The sequence below is a fragment of the Leptodactylus fuscus genome (genome assembly GCF_031893055.1).
Source record: "Leptodactylus fuscus isolate aLepFus1 chromosome 2 unlocalized genomic scaffold, aLepFus1.hap2 SUPER_2_unloc_3, whole genome shotgun sequence".
In the NCBI taxonomy this organism is placed as follows: domain Eukaryota; kingdom Metazoa; phylum Chordata; class Amphibia; order Anura; family Leptodactylidae; genus Leptodactylus; species Leptodactylus fuscus.
The window spans coordinates 244,857-263,839 of NW_027439804.1; the positions used below are offsets into that span (position 1 = coordinate 244,857).

Sequence of the window (18,983 nt, forward strand, 5' to 3'; positions counted from 1 at the left end):
TAGCTACCTGCCGTGTCTCCCCTCCTCCCTTCTGTTGAATTCTGGCAAAACCTGTATCCTGTATACCTCTGGTGTTGAGATATACGAGTCACAGTGGGGGGAGGGGCCTGACCTTCATCACTCACATGGCACTAACAACACAATGCCATGTGCAGACCACATTTAACCCTTTATCTGGACTGTGAGTGAGGGCTCACTATACATTCCCTTACACTAAGAAAAATATACAATTCCTTAATACCTTATTTCTGTAACCATTCCTTACTTAATTTTTTTTTTTTTTCCCAACTATCCAACATCTTATCAGCAGTTTCTCACCTCCATTTCTAACTGCTCTTTCCTTAAACTATCTCTTGGGCTGATTTCCATACCAGCTGACTCTGCACTCCCCCCATTCTGTTCTTCAATTAGAGCACATATCCCTTTGTAACTGATGCTCCTGTATCTGTCCTGCATGCTCTAATCTCCATTGGTTCCCAAAATTTACTATCAAACAATCCTATCTTAGGAACCCCTGCTCTCTTAAGGATTTTTATTTATTTTATTTTTTTTCTTTTTCTCGGGCGGCAACTTCTGCTCTCTCTCTCTTTCTATTAGTTCATATGGGGTGTACCATATCTCAGAGGGTCCCTTCCCCATACTAGCTGATGGCCAGTCAGCCGTGAGCTTCCCACCCCTCTAGGGCAATTAAGACAATAGAGGGTCACCCTTTACTACTCGAGGGTCATACATATTTCTCCCCAGGGTCACACAGATCGCTCTGGGGGTCATACTGACCTCTCTTAGTGGGATCTCCCAAACAGTCACTCTGTTTTCACTGAACTAATCTCTAATGTACAAGTTTCCGGTATCTGTGCTCAAGGCAAAACCTATTCCGAACACCCCTGAATCTTTACACGTACTTGCGCGGATTCTACTCAGTCCTTAGTGCTTAAACAAGGACTTTTCAATCACTCAGTATTAAGGATGGAGACTGACTCTCCCTTCTATGCCTCCCTATACACTTTATGTATCAATCAAATGACAGCATGGACAGTATACAAAGAATGAGGTATAACATTTCCACCCCCTTTACAGACAATATATTCTATTGGTTCTTCCGAGCTATATATAAAAAAAATGGCGTCGATTTTATACTATATGCAGCACTAACCTCACTTATCAACACACAGGATCCGGGACACGTAGGAACTCAGATTAATTACTTGGTAAAGCAAACGCTTACCTTTCTTTCAGCGCTGATTTATTCATCTGAGGTCCTCCGGGCCCGTCTCCAAATCGGTTGGTGAGTGGATCAGTACACTATCGGCTGCACATCAAACGATCATCAACGCCCTCACGTTGGGCGACAATTTCAGTCGGGGGAATCATAATACCCCAGAGATATGCTGTCTGTAAAGGAAAATTAATTAACAGGCCTAGATCGGCTACCGCCATCTCTGACCTGGAGAACCACAAGACACAGATGGTAGTGTATCAAAATGGATTCTGTTTTAATGGTGGCTAGAACAAAGTATATATCACATGGCATAGACAGAACAGGATTGGCTAGTGTAATTAGCGTAACATCCATTGGTGGAGAAGTTTGTAACAATAGCCCTGATGCATATCTATTGGATAAGAAACTGGACGGAGGTCACCCCCCCCTGAGGGCTGAGTGGGGGTGTGAGTTGTAGAAGACACATGGCCTCTCTAAAATGGAATCTGTGAGCTCATGGTATGCTGGCCGCATGGCCTCACAAAATGGCAGCCATCAGCACATGTCTCAAATACACACCCTAGATGTCTATCTCATGGTATTCTAAAGACAATAGACATCCTTGTTGGAGACAATTAGCTTAATTACCCTTCTCTTGTCCCTTTATCTTTAAAAGGGTCTTTGGTCTTTGATCCTTTCCTAACAATGCCCCTGGTTCCAGACAATCTGTCCCCATCCTTTGTAAGATAGCATCACCCAATACACAGAGCATAGTATTTACATAACCAGTCTGGCAAGTCTCCAAATTGCTCATCTCTGGACAGATAGAACCATCTCAGCCCCCACCTCTATACACATTTTTTCATAAGATATTATTAGCCCCCCATACTGAATCAAACACCTTCTTAAAGTCTACGAAGCAGGCGAATATCTTGCCTCTTCTGGTGTCGTGGACGTGTGTCTTGATGAGGCTGTGGAGGGTGTAGATATGGTCTGTGGTGCGGTGGTTTGGCATGAACCCTGCTTGGCTCTTGCTGAGGACCCCGTGTTGTGTGAGGAAGGTGAGGATTCTGTTATTGATGAGGCTGTTATACAGTTTCCCCAGCTATGTGCTGCTGACGCAGATCCCTCTGTAGTTGTTGGGGTCATATTGGTCCCCATTCTTGTAGATGGGGGTTATGAGCCCTTTGTTCCAGTCTTCGGGGAAGTGTCCAGCATTGAGCACGAGGGTGAATAGCTTTGCCAGTGCCGCGTGTATTGCTGGAGGGCTGTATTTCATCATCTCTGGTAGGATGCCGTCAGGGCCACTGGCCTTTTTGCCTTTCAGCAGGACAATTCTTTCCTGTATATCTTTTATGGTGATTGGTGAGTCCAGAGGGTTCTGGAAGTCTTTGATGACTTTCTCCATGTCCCTCAGTTTGGTGATTATCTGTTGCTGTTCTGGAGTTAGTTCTTCTTCTGGGATGTTTTTATAGAGACCTCTGAAGTAGTTGAGCCAGATATTGCCATTTTGGATGTGGAGAGAGTTTTTCTTGAGCTTTGTGCCTATGTGGTGCCAGGTCTCCCAGAATGAGCTGTCCTGGAGGGAGTCCTCTAGTTGCTCTATTTTGTGGGAGAGGTACCTCTGTTTCTTCTCTCTGAGGGTGCCCTTGTATTGCTTGCATAGATTGTTGTAGGCTTCCCTCACCTCCTTGTTGTTGGGGTCCCTGTGTTTTTGGTTGGAGGCTGTTCTTAGGGTATGGCGTAGTGCTCTGCAGTCGCTGTCGAACCATTTGTGGGACTGTTTGTTGGTTTGTCTTATTGGTTTGGTTGGTTTCAGGCCTGCTAGTTCTGCTGTGGTCTGTAGGATGTACTTGAGATCCTTCACAGCTCTGGTACCAGACAGTGAGCAGGTAGATGGCGCTGCTGAGTCCTGGGGCACATCTATATAGGGGGTGGAGCTCGCCGCTCCTGCACTCATACATGTACCAGACAGTCAGCAGGTAGATGGCGCTGCTGAGTCCTGGGGCACATCTATATAGGGTGGTGGAGCTCCTGCACTCATACATGTACCAGACAGTCAGCAGGTAGATGGTGCTGCTGAGTCCTGGGGTACATCTATGTAGGGGGTGGAGCTTGCTGCTCCTCAGGATTTTGCTCCTTTCTTATGTTGATCTGTTAGATTTTCTTCTGTCTTATACTGAATTGTGACCTCTGACTAATCAGGAAGAAGATCTGCCAATAATCAAGGTGGAGGATGAAGAAGAGAAGATAAGCTGTTATTACCCATTTATCAATGAAGAGAAGGAACTTCCAGGCTATGTTCCCTCAGGTACGGAGTAATGAATGGAGAAGGTCCGATCAGATTTGTAATATATATATTTATTTTTTATGTAGATTGTGAGCCCCTCCCCCCACATAGGGCTCACAATGTACATTTTTCCCTATAAGTATGTCTTTTTGGAATATGGGATGGAAATCCATGCAAACACGGGCACAACGTACAAACTCCTTGCCGATGTTTTTTTTGCCGTTTGCGGGATTTGAACACCAGGACTCCAGCGCTGCAGTGCTAACCACCGAGCCACCGTGTGTCCCCACTTATATATTTATTTTGTAATGTCATTTTTTTACTGACGTTTTACAAAAGTTTTACAATACAAACAGTGAGGCAATGTGAGCAAAATGCAAAAAATCTTAGGAAAAAACATCATCATATTATAATCAACTAAAAACCTTCTGACCACGGACAATCAGAACAGTAAGCAGACAGGGTGAGGACGGGGGAGCGGAGACCATGAAGCCACGCACCCCATGTGGACCAGATGGACTGGAAAGCTTCTGTTGTCTTATTGAGCGTGGCAGGTAGTCACATCCCTGACTCAGGGCAACCAGGATAGGCCACCAGGACAGGGCCACCAGGACAGGCCTCCAGGACAGGCCACCAGGACAGGCCACCAGGAGGATGTAGGAAGAATTAAAGGTCTTTTTACCAAGGTTGTTGGATAGGATTTAACGGGACACCCTGGAGAATGGGCTCATTAGGTGACATCTCTGGACAGATAGGCGAGGTGATTGGCGAGTCCAGAGGGTTCTGGAAGTCTTTGATGACTTTCTCCATGTCCCTCAGTTTGGTGATTATCTGTTACTGTTCTGGAGTTAGTTCTTCTTCTGGGATGTTTTTGTAGAGACCTCTGAAGTAGTTGAGCCAGATATTGCCATTTTGGATGTGGAGAGAGTTTTTCTTGAGCTTTGTGCCTATGTGGTGCCAGGTCTCCCAGAATGAGCTGTCCTGGAGGGAGTCCTCTAGTTGCTCTATTTTGTGGGAGAGGTACCTCAGTTTCTTCTCTCTGAGGGTGCCTTTGTATTGCTTTTTTTTTTTTTTTTTTTTATTAATATTTTTATTGAGTTTTAACAAATTACAAAGTAACTGAGCATGTACATAGAAAAGAGTCGGCAATTCGTATCGAATACAGAGCACATATTAAAAGGTTACTGCCAGCATGTGTATGTGAGCCACATTATCTCGTGGCTCTTGTAGTAATGTTAGGAGATAGACATTTAACTAGTAAATAACCATACCTCTAGTAAGGGGGAGGAAGAGGGAATGAGGGAGAAGTTCTATATCGTACTGTAGTTTGGAGGGCGTTTAAAGCTGAAAGGAGGGGGGGGGGGGAGGGGGGGGTAATAATACAGCGAAGGGGGGGAAGGAGGGGAAAGGCATAAGAGGGTAGAGGGCGGAAGAGTATGAAATCAAAAGGCAAGAGGTCATAAAGTCAGAGGGAGGGAATCAGGAGGTCGAGGCCCGCGGCGGAGCAGTCTTCCAGGGAGCCCATATTTTCTCATACTTCCAATGGGTCCTGTTTTTCCAACTGGACAGCTCCTCAAAGCGGGAGATTTGGTTGGCCTTCGAGATCCATTCCCCCACAGAGGGGGGTTCCGAGGATAACCACTTAGTTGGGATCAGGGAGTTTGCTGCTAAAATCAGAAGGGAGATCAGGTTGGACTTGGATGGTTTGTATGTGGAAGAAGCAAGTGAGAGGAAGACCATAGTTGGGGTTATTTCAAAAGAAGGGGACGTGAATTTTCTCAAGAGGCTTTGTATGTCATTCCAGTAGTCCCGAATTTTAGGACAAGACCACCAGATGTGAGTAAGGGTTCCTTCAGGGGAGTCGCATCTCCAGCAATTACTGTTCGGGGAAAGCTGATGTTTGTGTAGCCAATGAGGGGTATGGTACCATCTGGTAAGTAATTTATAGTGAGTTTCTTGTAGTCGGACGCAAGGGGAAAAACCATGGGAGTGTGAGAGAATTTGTACAACCTGTTCATCCGAGAGAGAGATGTTAAGATCTTGTTCCCACGCTGTCAGGAAGCTGAGTTTCTGTGGGTCTGGGGGAGCTATATAGGTTGAGAGGACATAAGATGTTTTGGAGAGCAATTTATGTTTGGCAAGGACTGCTCGTTCAAAGGGTGTCAGTATTGTCCTTAGTGAGTCTAGAGAATTTGCGCAGCGGACTATGCCTTCCAAGTGAAGTTTGCGGAGAAAGGAGTTAGGTGTTAAGTCTGGGAGTAGTGAGTGGAAGCGGTCCGTGTCAAATTTATGGTCCAGGCCAATAACGTCAATGAGCCTATGGGTGGAGAGGTGACGCCAGATCTCCTGAAATTCTATGGAGGGCTTACCGAGGAGTTTAGGAAGGATGTCAAGAGGGAGAATGGGAGAAGGATAGGGGGCGAGAACGTCTCTCAAATCTTTCCATGCCTCACATGCTCCGGAGATGAGAGGGTGTATGTTTCTAGATCGGGGGCCCGAAGCTCCATAGAACCAAAGGTCGGATATGGAGGAGGGGCCAAAGGTCTGGAGAGATAAGTCTGCGATCATGGACCTCGGGCTATTTGAGGTAAGATCTATCCAACGTTTAAGTTGAATTGCTCGATAATAATTGGCAATTTCCGGGAGGCCTATTCCACCCTCCTGTTTCTTTTTCCTGAGAAGGGATGCTGCAAGTCTCGCGCGTTTGCCTCTCCATAGAAAGGAGGAAAAGAGGCTCCTAACTGATTTGAAGAAGGAGGGAGCGAGTTTGATAGGGAGCATGTGAAGCCTGTATAAGATCTTCGGAAGCGCATAAGACTGCAGGAGATTGCGTCTACCAAACCAAGAGAAAGGCATGCCTTGGTAGGATAAGAGCATTTTCCTGATGTCCGTCAAGAGAGGCGTGAAATTTGCGTCAAGGAGCTCATCTAGATCCGCTGTTAGGTGGACCCCCAAATATTTAATTTTCTTTCGAGTCCATTTGAAAGGGGTGGAGGCAACAAGTTTATCCGTACGATTGCGGGAAAGTGTGATATTTAAGGCCTCTGATTTATCAAAATTTGCCTTGTATCCAGATACTTTGCCATATGAGTTTATCAACTGTGTTATGGCGGGGAGGCCCACTTCAGGGTTAGAGACTAGGAATAAAACGTCGTCCGCGAAAGCGGCTGTGTGTAGTGTGTGTTTTCCTATTTTGAGGCCTTTGATATCGGGGTGGATTCTGACTGCTTGAAGCATGGGCTCGAGTGATAATATAAAGAGTGAGGGGGACAGGGGGCAGCCTTGGCGTGTGCCATTGGTGATTTCAAAGGATGGGGATAAGGTGCCGTTTATTCTGAGTTTAGCATGTGGGGAGTCATAGAGAGTGAAGATGGCGGTGACAAATTCTGGTGGAAAGCCGAACTTGTCCAGGGTAGCCCTCATGAAAGGCCAATCTACTCTATCAAACGCTTTTTCAGCGTCAACTCCGAGTAAGATTAGATCAGAGTGCGTTTTCTTGGCGTGAGCAATAGCATGTAGGAGGCGGTGGGTGTTGTCTTTACCCTCTCTACCCTGGACAAATCCAGCTTGATCTGAGTGCAAAAGTGAGGGGATCAGAGGCTTGATACGAAGTGCTAGGGTTTTGGCCCAGATTTTTAAATCTACGTTCAGTAAGGAAATCGGTCTATAACTTCCGCAGGCCAGGGGGTCTTTCCCCTCTTTGGGGAGGATAGTGATGTGAGCCTCTTGGGCCTGTTTCGGGAGTAATTTTCCCTGTAATAAAGCGTTACAAGAAAGGGATAGGTGCGGAATGAGTGTGGGTTGAAATACTTTGTAGTACTGAAGGGGAAAGCCGTCAGGCCCTGGGCTCTTTCCCTTGGGAAAGCTGTTCATGACCTGTCTGATCTCCTCATGGGAAATGGGGTCCAAGAGAGCAGATGCCTTTTCTTCTGAAAGAGAGGGAAGGTGGATAGATGCTAGGAATTCATCAATTTTTCTTTTGTGTTGGAGAATTTCAGGGGAGGGGCGCGTAGGAGTCAGGTTATACAGGGCCGAATAGAATTTTTGAAAAGCTAGAGAGATATCGCTAGTGGCTTTGTGTTTTTGACCTTGTTGGTCTTTAATTTCTGAGATAAAGCATTTGGATCTTTTTTGTTTGATAAGGGATGACATTAATTTACCTCCCTTGTCTCCATGGGCATAAATCCTGTGTTGGAAATGTAGATAATGCTTAGCTGTCCTAGCATTTATCATATCTTTCAATTGTTCCCTGAGGGAGAGGAGTTCTGCCGTCCTCTCAGTCTTTTTAGAGGTCTTTCGAAGTCTCTCAATCTTCGAGATTTCAGAAAGGATTCTGTCTAGGGAGGCTTGGGATTTTTTCTTTAAATTTGAGGCTATAGAAATAAAAATGCCTCTGATTACTGACTTGTGGGCTTCCCAGGTTATTGTGGGGCAAGTGTCAGGGTTGGCATTTATGCTAAAATACATATCCAACTGTTTTTTAATCGTATCGGTCACCTCTCTATTGTCCAATAGCGCTTCATTGAGGCGCCAGGTCCAGTCTCCCATTGGGAGGTGTGCAAAGTTAAGTTTGACCCAGACTGGAGCGTGATCAGATACTGTAATTGCTTCTATGTTGGATTTGGTTGCGGATGGAATTAGGCTTTTGGAGACAAAGATATAGTCGAGGCGTTGGTACGATTGTCTCGGGTTAGAGAAGAATGAGTAGTCTTTGGTGGAGGGGTTAAGGGTTCTCCATACATCTACAAGGTTTAGGTCTGACAGGTCTTGGGAGAGTCTTCCCAGGGCTTTTTGGGAGATAACTGAGGATCCCGAGGACGAGTCGATGGAAGGGTCTAATGTTAGATTGAGGTCACCCGCTAAGATTACAGGGCCCTCGGCGAATAGCTCTAGATTGCGCAGCGTTTGTAATAGCCATGGGACCTGGTGATGGTTTGGGGCATAGATATTTGCAAGGGTGTATTTTCTTGAGGCTATGGTTCCTTTAATAAATAATGATCTACCTTCCGAATCCATATGCGTTTGCTCGCATTTAAAGGGGACAGAGTGATGTATGAGAATGGATACTCCCTTCGTGGCAGCAAGAGGATTGCAAGAATGATAGCTCTGGGGGAATTGTCCAGTGGGCAAACGGGGGACTTTCCCAGTTTTAAAATGTGTTTCCTGTAGGAAAACAATTTGTGTGTTCAGTTTTCGAATAACCGTGAAAATCTGAGACCTCTTATTAGGGGAATTGAGGCCATGTACATTGAAAGAGGTGAGAGTTAGAGTAGACATGCTGTGACCTCCGCCGCGAGACTCGACCCCACAAGAAAAGAATAGTGGGGGGGGGGAGGTGGAGGAGAAGGGTAGGAGAAGAAAGTATGAGGATTGAAGATTGAGGATCAGAAGGGGGGGGGGAAAGGGGGGGGGGAAGAGGAGAGATGAAGTTGAGGTTGAAGTTTGAGTTGGCAGGGGGGGGAGGGAGGGATGGAGAGAAGGTGGAAAAGATACTAGAACAGGGGACTTAGGTATGGAGGTTTGAGTGAGGCGAGAGAGCCTGAAACTCGCCTAGAGAAAATCAGATACAATTCAAAAAACAAGCCTGTCTATACAGAGACAGGAGAAATTCGGGATGAACGGAGTAAGTTCCTGATCGTTTAAGCCTACAGAGCGACCCTAGGAGATGAGGTGATGTTTCTGAATAAGAGAGGGCAATATTTATAATCTGAGACAATTAGTTATGGGGAGGGGGTGGAGGGGGGGGGCAAGGGAAAAAAGGGGGAGGGAAGGGGGAGGGGGGGGCAAGGGAAAAGGAGGGGGGGGGGAGGGGAAGGGGGGGGGGGGTTCGAGAGCCGCCGAGACATATAATATAACCATAAGGAACTCTGAAACAAATGTTGTGAAAGAACATAACAAAGTTCTGGTGACAAGAGGCCTCGAGCAGTCCAGGAATAGTACTGGGTGTCGATATTGAAACATAAACAAGTAATTATGCATAACCTGTGGAGAAAGAAGGTTAGAATCCCAAAAACATCAACATTGTAGACTAACAATAGTATTATCAACAACTAATCCGGGGACTAAAGGCCTTATAAGGCTGAATCTGCTGGTATATTATCTCTTGTATGTACCATAATATGAGGAATAGTGGAGCCAGGACCATTCCATAGATGAATGTAGATCAAGGTCACTGAGGGCTAAGACCGCCCTAAAAACAGCAGGATTAGGCAGGGGTGCCTTATGAAGGGGAGGGGGGGGGGGGAGGGTGGAGGGAAGGGGGGGGGAGGGGGGGGAAGGGGGGGGGGTAGGTTAAGGAGTATGGGATGAGGGTTTCCGCCGCCTGGGCCCGTGGGGGTCGGATGTGGAACCCCAGGGGCCCAGGAGAGAGGAAGGAGCCCAATAATACACATATCACAAGAGGGAGGGGGAGGGGGGGGGCGACTTAGCAGTCTGTGTAAGCTTATGGACACTGTCTTCTAATCGCGCAGCATTGGAAGTAAAATTTCCAAATTGGTGATAAGTTCAGGCCTGGAAAAAGGAGCGTTGAGGACGATGATGAAAGACAGGTAACAGTTTAGTCTTTTATGATGCCTCTGGCCACGGATTTCTTCGGTTTAGGAGATTTGGCCCTGCGAGGGTTATCATCAGAGTCTAGGTCATGGAGATTAGGCCAGGCATGGACGTCCTCTGGGAGGGCTAGCCATGAAGGGATCGGGAGCGGGTCAATGCCCAGTGTTTGCCAGGCATTGTCCAAGTCCTCTGGGGCGCGTATGGAGATCCTACGCCCTTGGTTGAGAACAGATAACCCAAAAGGGAATAGCCATGCATAGGGTAGGCCTTTGTCACGTAATGCATCCAGTAATGGTCGCAGCATCCTGCGTTTCGCAAGTGTTGAGGGGGCAATGTCCTGAAAAAGTTGGATTTCAGATCCTTCATAGGTGAGTGGCCGTTTGTCCCTAGCGGCTGTTAAGATGGCAGTGGTGTCCACAGTGGTCAGGAGTCCACAGATTATATCCCTGGGAGGGTCAGAAGCAGCTGGTTTGGGCCGTATAGCGCGGTGTACCCTTTCAATTTGTATAGAAGAAGCCCTTTCAGGGCCTAGGATATCACTAAAGATGGCGGCCATTACATCCCTTAATGTGTCAGGAGCATGGATTTCGGGCAGGCCTATCTCATGTAAACGGTTGAGATGACTGTGGTGGTTGGATATGTGCTGCACTGCAGTGTTAGAATGCTGGGTGAGGGCTTGGTGTGCAGCCTCTAGTCTGTCTACTCTGCCTCCCATGTGCTGGAGGTCTGCACGCATTTCTGCCAGTTCTGCCATTACAGGGGCTATTGCCTGAGCAAGGGCTTTCCTTAAGAAGGATTTGAAAAAGGAGGTAGATATGGTACCTTGTGAGTCTGCCCCTGATGCGCTGTCTATGTCGGAGTCTTCCGCTTCTCCTTCCGTGCGGGAGGCCTCCGGCGCCATCTTGCGCGCCATAGCAGGGGACTGAGATGCTTTCTTCCGAAAGTATTTGTGTAGCTCGGATGCGTTGGATCGCTGAACCGGGGTCCCGGGAACGTCTCCCCCTCTCTCCCGTTGCTGCTTGCCCATTTTCAGGCTGAAAGAGGCTGTAGGGTCGGTGTTCGGCTATGAAGTTGACGGAGCTACAGGCTCAAGCTGCCATCAACGCCGCCGGTCAGGCTCCGCCTCCCTGTATTGCTTGCATAGGTTGTTGTAGGCTTCCCTCACCTCCTTGTTGTTGGGGTCTCTGTGTTTTTGGTTGGAGGCTCTTCTTAGGGTATGGTGTAGTGTCCTGCAGTCGCTGTTTAACCATTTGTGGGACTGTTTGTTGGGTTTGTCTTATTGGTTTGGTTGGTTTCAGGCCTGCTAGTTCTGCTGTGGTCTGTAGGATGTACTTGAGATCCTTCACAGCTCTGGTGACTCCCTGTTGGTTTGGCTGATAGATGTTTGTATGGAAGTTTGTGAGCAGTGTCTTGATTTCGGGTCGGTTGGTTGCGTTGGTATATTCTATGGCCTGGGTGGTTGGCCCCATTTGAAATGTCTTGGTAGGTTGTAGAGGCCGGACTGTTGGGGCTCAAGTGTGGGTGTTTTGTTCATGGTTCTCATGTATAGTAGGATCTGGTTGTGGTCTGATAGATGGGAGTCAGGGGCGATTGTGAAGTCTTCAATGGACATGTCTGCGTTTGTAATGGCATAGTCCACCACACTGTTGCCCAGAGCAGTGACTTTGAATATGGCAGGTGCACGGGAGAAGTCTTGGAGACAGTTGTGAAGTTGGAGGCCTTAAGAGGTGTTATCAGGAGATTAGGTCATGCATGGAGAGGACAGGTTTGTGGAGATTACATGTGAGGAGAGGACAGGAGAGTAGGTCATGGTATGGAGAGGGACAGGTTGTGGAGATTACATGTGAAGGGGTATCAGGAGATTAGGGTCATGTATGGAGAGGACAGGTTGTGGAGATTACATGTGAGGAGAGGACAGATTAGGTCATGTATGGAGAGGACAGGTTGTGGAGATTACATGTGAGGAGAGGACAGGAGATTAGGTCATGTATGGAGAGGACAGATTAGGTCATGTATGGAGAGGACAGGTTGTGGAGATTACATTTGAGGAGAGGACAGGAGATTAGGTCATGTATGGAGAGGACAGATTGTGGATGTCTTTGTATGTCATAGCTAATATGTTTCAATGCTTTCTTTCTTTCTTTTTCTCTCCTCTCTCCTCACTTTCTTCATGCTCTCTCTTCTCTCTGTCCTTCCTCTTTCTTCGCGCTCCTCTCTCTCTCTGTCCTTCCTCTTTCTTCACGCTCTCTCTCTCTCTGTCCTTCCTCTTTCTTCACGCTCTCTCTTCTCTCTGTCCTTCCTCTTTCGTCTTCACGCTCTCTCTTCTCTCTGTCCTTCCTCTTTCTTCGCGCTCTCTCTTCTCTCTGTCCTTCCTTTTTCTTCGCGCTCTCTCTTCTCTCTGTCCTTCCTCTTTCTTCGCGCTCTCTCTTCTCTCTGTCCTTCCTCTTTCTTCGTACTCTCTCTTCTCTCTGTCCTTCCTCTTTCTTCGCGCTCTCTCTTCTCTCTGTCCTTCCTCTTTCTTCGTACTCTCTCTTCTCTCTGTCCTTCCTCTTTCTTCGTGCTCTCTCTTCTCTCTGTCCTTCCTCTTTCTTCGCGCTCTCTCTTCTCTCTGTCCTTCCTTTTTCTTCGCGGCTCTCTCTCTTCTCTCTGTCCTTCCTCTTTCTTCGCGCTCTCTCTTCTCTGTCCTTCGACTCTTTCTTCGTGCTCTCTTCTCTCTGTCCTTCCTCTTTCTTCGTGCTCTCTCTTCTCTGTCCTTCCTCTTTCTTCGCTGTCTCTCTTCTCTCTGTCCTTCCTCTTTCTTCACGCTCTCTCTTCTCTCTGTCCTTCCTCTTTCTTCGCGCTCTCTCTTCTCTCTCTGTCCTCGCGCTCTCTCCTCTCTCAGTCGGCTCTCTCTTCTCTCTGTCCTTCCTATTCTTCGCGCTCTCTCTTCTCTCTGTCCTTCCTCTTTCTTCGCGCTCTCTCTTCTCTCTGTCCTTCCTCTTTCTTCACTGCTCTCTCTTCTCTCTCTGTCCTTCCTCTTTCTTCACGCTCTCTCTTCTCTCGGTCCTTCCTTTCTCGCGCTCTCTCTTTTCTCTGTCCTTCCTCTTTCTTCACGCTCTCTATCTTCTCTCTGTCCTTCCTCTTTCTTCACGCTCTCTCTTCTCTCGGTCCTTCCTTTCTTCGCGCTCTCTCTTTCCTCTGTCCTTCCTCTTTCTTCGCGCTCTCTCTTTTCTCTGTCCTTCCTCTTTCTTCACGCTCTCTCTTCTCTCTGTCCTTCCTCTTTTCTTCAGTGCTCTCTGTCTTCTCTCTGTCCTTCCTCTTTCTTCGCGCTCTCTCTTCTTTCTCTGTCCTTCCTCTTTTTCTCACGCTCTCTCTTCTCTCTGTCCTTCCTCTTTCTTCACGCTCTCTCTCTCTGTCCTTCCTCTTTCTTCACGCTCTCTCTCTCTGTCCCTCTCTCTTTCTTCGCTGCTCTCTCTTCTCTCTGTCCTTCCTCTTTCTTCGCGGCTCTCTTCTCTCTGTCCTTCCTCTTTCTTCGTGCTCTCTCTTCTCTGTCCTTCCTCTTTCTTCGCTGTCTCTCTTCTCTCTGTCCTTCCTCTTTCTTCACGCTCTCTCTTCTCTCTGTCCTTCCTCTTTCTTCGCGCTCTCTCTTCTCTCTGTCCTTCTCTTTCTTCGCGCTCTCTCTTCTCTCTGTCCTTCCTCTTTCTTCGCGCTCTCTCTTCTCTCTGTCCTTCCTCTTTCTTCGCGCTCTCTCTTTTCTCTGTCCTTCCTCTTTCTTCACGCTCTCTTCTTCTCTCTGTCCCTTCCTCTTCTCTTCGCGCTCTCTCTTCTCTCGGTCCTTCCTTTCTTCGCGCTCTCTTCTTTTCTCTGTCCTTCCTCTTTCTTCACGCTCTCTCTTCTCTCTGTCCTGCCTCTTTCTTCGCTGTCTCTCTTCTCTCTGTCCTTCCTCTTTCTTCGCGCTCTCTCTTTTCTCTGTCCTTCCTCTTTCTTCACGCTCTCTCTTCTCTCTCGTGTCCTCCTCTTTCTTCGCGCTCTCTCTTCTCTCGGTCCTTCCTTTCTTCGCGCTCTCTCTTTTCTCTGTCCTTCCTCTTTCTTCACGCTCTCTCTTCTCTCTGTCCTGCCTCTTTCTTCGCTGGTCTCTCTTCTCTCTGTCCTTCCTCTTTCTTTCACGCTCTCTCTCTTCTCTCGGTCCTTCCTTTCTTCGCGCTCTCTCTTCTCTCTGTCCTTCCTCTTTCTTCACGCTCTCTCTTCTCTCTGTCCTTCCTCTTTCTCGCGCTCTCTCTTCTCTCTGTCCTTCCTCTTTCTTCGCGCTCTCTCTTCTCTCTGTCCTTCCTCTTTCTTCGCGCTCTCTCTTCTCTCTGTCCTTCCTCTTTCTTCGCGCTCTCTCTTTTCTCTGTCCTTCCTCTTTCTCTCACGCTCTCTCTTCTCTCTGTCCTTCCTCTTTCTTCGCGCTCTCTCTTCTCTCGGTCCTTCCTTTCTTCGCGCTCTCTCTTTTCTCTGTCCTTCCTCTTTCTTCACGCTCTCTCTTCTCTCTGTCCTGCCTCTTTCTTCGCTGTCTCTCTTCTCTCTGTCCTTCCTCTTCTTCTTCGCGCTCTCTCTTTTCTCTGTCCTTCCTCTTTCTTCACGCTCTCTCTTCTCTCTGTCCTTCCTCTTTCTTCGCGCTCTCTCTTCTCTCTGTCCTTCCTTTCTTCGCGCTCTCTCTTTTCTCTGTCCTTCCTCTTTCTTCACGCTCTCTCTTCTCTCTGTCCTGCCCTCTTTTCTTCGCTGTCTCTCTTCTCTCTGTCCTTCCTCTTTCTTCGCGCTCTCTCTTTTCTCTGTCCTTCCTCTTTCTTCACCGCTCTCTCTTCTCTCTGTCCTTCCTCTTTCTTCGCGCTCTCTCTTCTCTCGGTCCTTCCTTTCTTCGCGCTCTCTCTTTTCTCTGTCCTTCCTCTTTCTTCACGCTCTCTCTTCTCTCTGTCCTGCCTCTTTCTTCGCTGTCTCTCTTCTCTCTGTCCTTCCTCTTTCTCAACGCTCTCTCTTCTCTCGGTCCTTCCTTTCTTCGCGCTCTCTCTTCTCTCTGTCCTTCTCTTTCTTTCGCGCTCTCTCTCTTTTCTCTGTCCTTCCTCTTTCTTCACGCTCTCTCTTCTCTCTGTCCTTCCTCTTTCTTCACGCTCTCTCTTCTCTCTGTCCTTCCTCTTTCTTCGCGCTCTCTCTTTTCTCTGTCCTTCCTCTTTTTTCACGCTCTCTCTTCTCTCTGTCCTTCCTCTTTCTTCACGCTCTCTCTCTCTGTCCTTCCTCTTTCTTCACGCTCTCTCTCTCTGTCCTTCCTCTTTCTTCGCGATCTCTCTTCTCTCTGTCCTTCCTCTTTCTTTGCGCTCTCTCTTCTCTCTGTCCTTCCTCTTTCTTCGTGCTCTCTCTTCTCTGTCCTTCCTCTTTCTTCGCTGTCTCTCTTCTCTCTGTCCTTCCTCTTTCTTCACGCTCTCTCTTCTCTCTGTCCTTCCTCTTTCTTCGCGCTCTCTCTTCTCTCTGTCCTTCCTCTTTCTTCGCGCTCTCTCTTCTCTCTGTCCTTCCTCTTTCTTCGCGCTCTCTCTTCTCTCTGTCCTTCCTCTTTCTTCGCGCTCTCTCTTCTCTCTGTCCTTCCTCTTTCTTCACGCTCTCTCTTCTCTCTGTCCTTCCTCTTTCTTCACGCTCTCTCTTCTCTCGGTCCTTCCTTTCTTCGCGCTCTCTCTTTTCTCTGTCCTTCCTCTTTCTTCACGCTCTCTCTTCTCTCTGTCCTTCCTCTTTCTTCACGCTCTCTCTTCTCTCGGTCCTTCCTTTCTTCGCGCTCTCTCTTTTCTCTGTCCTTCCTCTTTCTTCGCGCTCTCTCTTTTCTCTGTCCTTCCTCTTTCTTCACGCTCTCTCTTCTCTCTGTCCTTCCTCTTTCTTCATGCTCTCTCTTCTCTCTGTCCTTCCTCTTTCTTCGCGCTCTCTCTTTTCTCTGTCCTTCCTCTTTTTTCACGCTCTCTCTTCTCTCTGTCCTTCCTCTTTCTTCACGCTCTCTCTCTCTGTCCTTCCTCTTTCTTCACGCTCTCTCTCTCTGTCCTTCCTCTTTCTTCGCGCTCTCTCTTCTCTCTGTCCTTCCTCTTTCTTCGCGCTCTCTCTTCTCTCTGTCCTTCCTCTTTCTTCGTGCTCTCTCTTCTCTGTCCTTCCTCTTTCTTCGCTGTCTCTCTTCTCTCTGTCCTTCCTCTTTCTTCGCGCTCTCTCTTCTCTCTGTCCTTCCTCTTTCTTCGCGCTCTCTCTTCTCTCTGTCCTTCCTCTTTCTTCGCGCTCTCTCTTCTCTCTGTCCTTCCTCTTTCTTCGCGCTCTCTCTTTTCTCTGTCCTTCCTCTTTCTTCACGCTCTCTCTTCTCTCTGTCCTTCCTCTTTCTTCACGCTCTCTCTTCTCTCGGTCCTTCCTTTCTTCGCGCTCTCTCTTTTCTCTGTCCTTCCTCTTTCTTCACGCTCTCTCTTCTCTCTGTCCTTCCTCTTTCTTCACGCTCTCTCTTCTCTCGGTCCTTCCTTTCTTCGCGCTCTCTCTTCTCTCTGTCCTTCCTCTTTCTTCGCGCTCTCTCTTTTCTCTGTCCTTCCTCTTTCTTCACGCTCTCTCTTCTCTCTGTCCTTCCTCTTTCTTCACGCTCTCTCTTCTCTCTGTCCTTCCTCTTTCTTCGCGCTCTCTCTTTTCTCTGTCCTTCCTCTTTTTTCACGCTCTCTCTTCTCTCTGTCCTTCCTCTTTCTTCACGCTCTCTCTCTCTGTCCTTCCTCTTTCTTCACGCTCTCTCTCTCTGTCCTTCCTCTTTCTTCGCGATCTCTCTTCTCTCTGTCCTTCCTCTTTCTTTGCGCTCTCTCTTCTCTCTGTCCTTCCTCTTTCTTCGTGCTCTCTCTTCTCTGTCCTTCCTCTTTCTTCGCTGTCTCTCTTCTCTCTGTCCTTCCTCTTTCTTCACGCTCTCTCTTCTCTCTGTCCTTCCTCTTTCTTCGCGCTCTCTCTTCTCTCTGTCCTTCCTCTTTCTTCGCGCTCTCTCTTCTCTCTGTCCTTCCTCTTTCTTCGCGCTCTCTCTTCTCTCGGTCCTTCCTTTCTTCGCGCTCTCTCTTTTCTCTGTCCTTCCTCTTTCTTCACGCTCTCTCTTCTCTCTGTCCTTCCTCTTTCTTCACGCTCTCTCTTCTCTCGGTCCTTCCTTTCTTCGCGCTCTCTCTTCTCTTTGTCCTTCCTCTTTCTTCGCGCTCTCTCTTTTCTCTGTCCTTCCTCTTTCTTCACGCTCTCTCTTCTCTCTGTCCTTCCTCTTTCTTCACGCTCTCTCTTCTCTCTGTCCTTCCTCTTTCTTCGCGCTCTCTCTTTTCTCTGTCCTTCCTCTTTTTTCACGCTCTCTCTTCTCTCTGTCCTTCCTCTTTCTTCACGCTCTCTCTCTGTCCTTCCTCTTTCTTCACGCTCTCTCTCTCTGTCCTTCCTCTTTCTTCGCGCTCTCTCTTCTCTCTGTCCTTCCTCTTTCTTTGCGCTATCTCTTCTCTCTGTCCTTCCTCTTTCTTCGCGCTCTCTCTTCTCTCTGTCCTTCCTCTTTCTTCACGCTCTCTCTCTCTGTCCTTCCTCTTTCTTCACGCTCTCTCTTCTGTCTGTCTTTCCTCTTTCTTCACGCTCTCTCTTCTCTCTGTCCTTCCTCTTTCTTCGCGCTCTCTCTTTTCTCTGTCCTTCCTCTTTTTTCACGCTCTCTCTTCTCTCTGTCCTTCCTCTTTCTTCACGCTCTCTCTCTCTGTCCTTCCTCTTTCTTCACGCTCTCTCTCTCTGTCCTTCCTCTTTCTTCGCGCTCTCTCTTTTCTCTGTCCTTCCTCTTTTTTCACGCTCTCTCTTCTCTCTGTCCTTCCTCTTTCTTCACGCTCTCTCTCTCTGTCCTTCCTCTTTCTTCACGCTCTCTCTCTCTGTCCTTCCTCTTTCTTCGCGCTCTCTCTTCTCTCTGTCCTTCCTCTTTCTTTGCGCTACTTCTTCTCTCTGTCCTTCCTCTTTCTTCACGCTCTCTCTCTCTCTGTCCTTCCTCTTTCTTCACGCTCTCTCTCTCTGTCCTTCCTCTTTCTTCGCGCTCTCTCTTCTCTCTGTCCTTCCTCTTTCTTTGCGCTATTTCTTCTCTCTGTCCTTCCTCTTTCTTCACGCTCTCTCTCTCTGTCCTTCCTCTTTCTTCACGCTCTCTCTCTCTGTCCTTCCTCTTTCTTCGCGCTCTCTCTTTTCTCTGTCCTTCCTCTTTTTTCACGCTCTCTCTTCTCTCTGTCCTTCCTCTTTCTTCACGCTCTCTCTCTCTGTCCTTCCTCTTTCTTCGCGCTCTCTCTTCTCTCTGTCCTTCCTCTTTCTTTGCGCTACTTCTTCTCTCTGTCCTTCCTCTTTCTTCACGCTCTCTCTCTCTGTCCTTCCTCTTTCTTCACGCTCTCTCTCTCTGTCCTTCCTCTTTCTTCGCGCTCTCTCTTCTCTCTGTCCTTCCTCTTTCTTTGCGCTATTTCTTCTCTCTGTCCTTCCTCTTTCTTCACGCTCTCTCTCTCTGTCCTTCCTCTTTCTTCACGCTCTCTCTTCTCTCTGTCCTTCCTCTTTCTTCACGCTCTCTCCTCGTCACCTTTGAGCACCTTCTGCTGTGACTGTCCGTCCTCCAGTTCTAGGTTCTTCTCATAAATGAATAGTATAAGTGAATTGAAAAACTTTGTACTATATCTTATTAAAGAAATGAGTTTCCCTCTCCACGTATTGAGCTTTGCTCCTTCGAATTGAGAAGCTGTCTGACAACACACCAGGTCTCCTGACAACTCTGTACTATGTGAATATCTCCTTTAATATCAGCAGTCAGCTCTCTGCTAGAATCTCGTAGTTCTGGATCCTGACTTCTGGAGTAGTCTCCTTGAGGTCCTCCTATCTAATTCCTGTAGGTAGACGGGTTTCCTCGGGGCCCGCTTTCTCACGATATCTGCCGGAGTTCTTGGTCTATTACATTATATCTTTGCG

General features: G+C 47.8%; 1 protein-coding gene across 2 annotated transcripts in view; it reads left to right on the forward strand.

Moving 5' to 3' along the window:
• Positions 1–18,983, forward strand: part of LOC142186338 (uncharacterized) — a 252,710-nt gene that overhangs the window by 231,015 nt on the left and 2,712 nt on the right. For both annotated transcript variants that reach the window (XM_075261165.1, XM_075261166.1), the window contains one exon: positions 3,404–3,509. In XM_075261165.1, the coding sequence (XP_075117266.1) occupies positions 3,404–3,509 (106 nt within the window). The remainder of the gene's footprint in view (positions 1–3,403; positions 3,510–18,983) is intronic.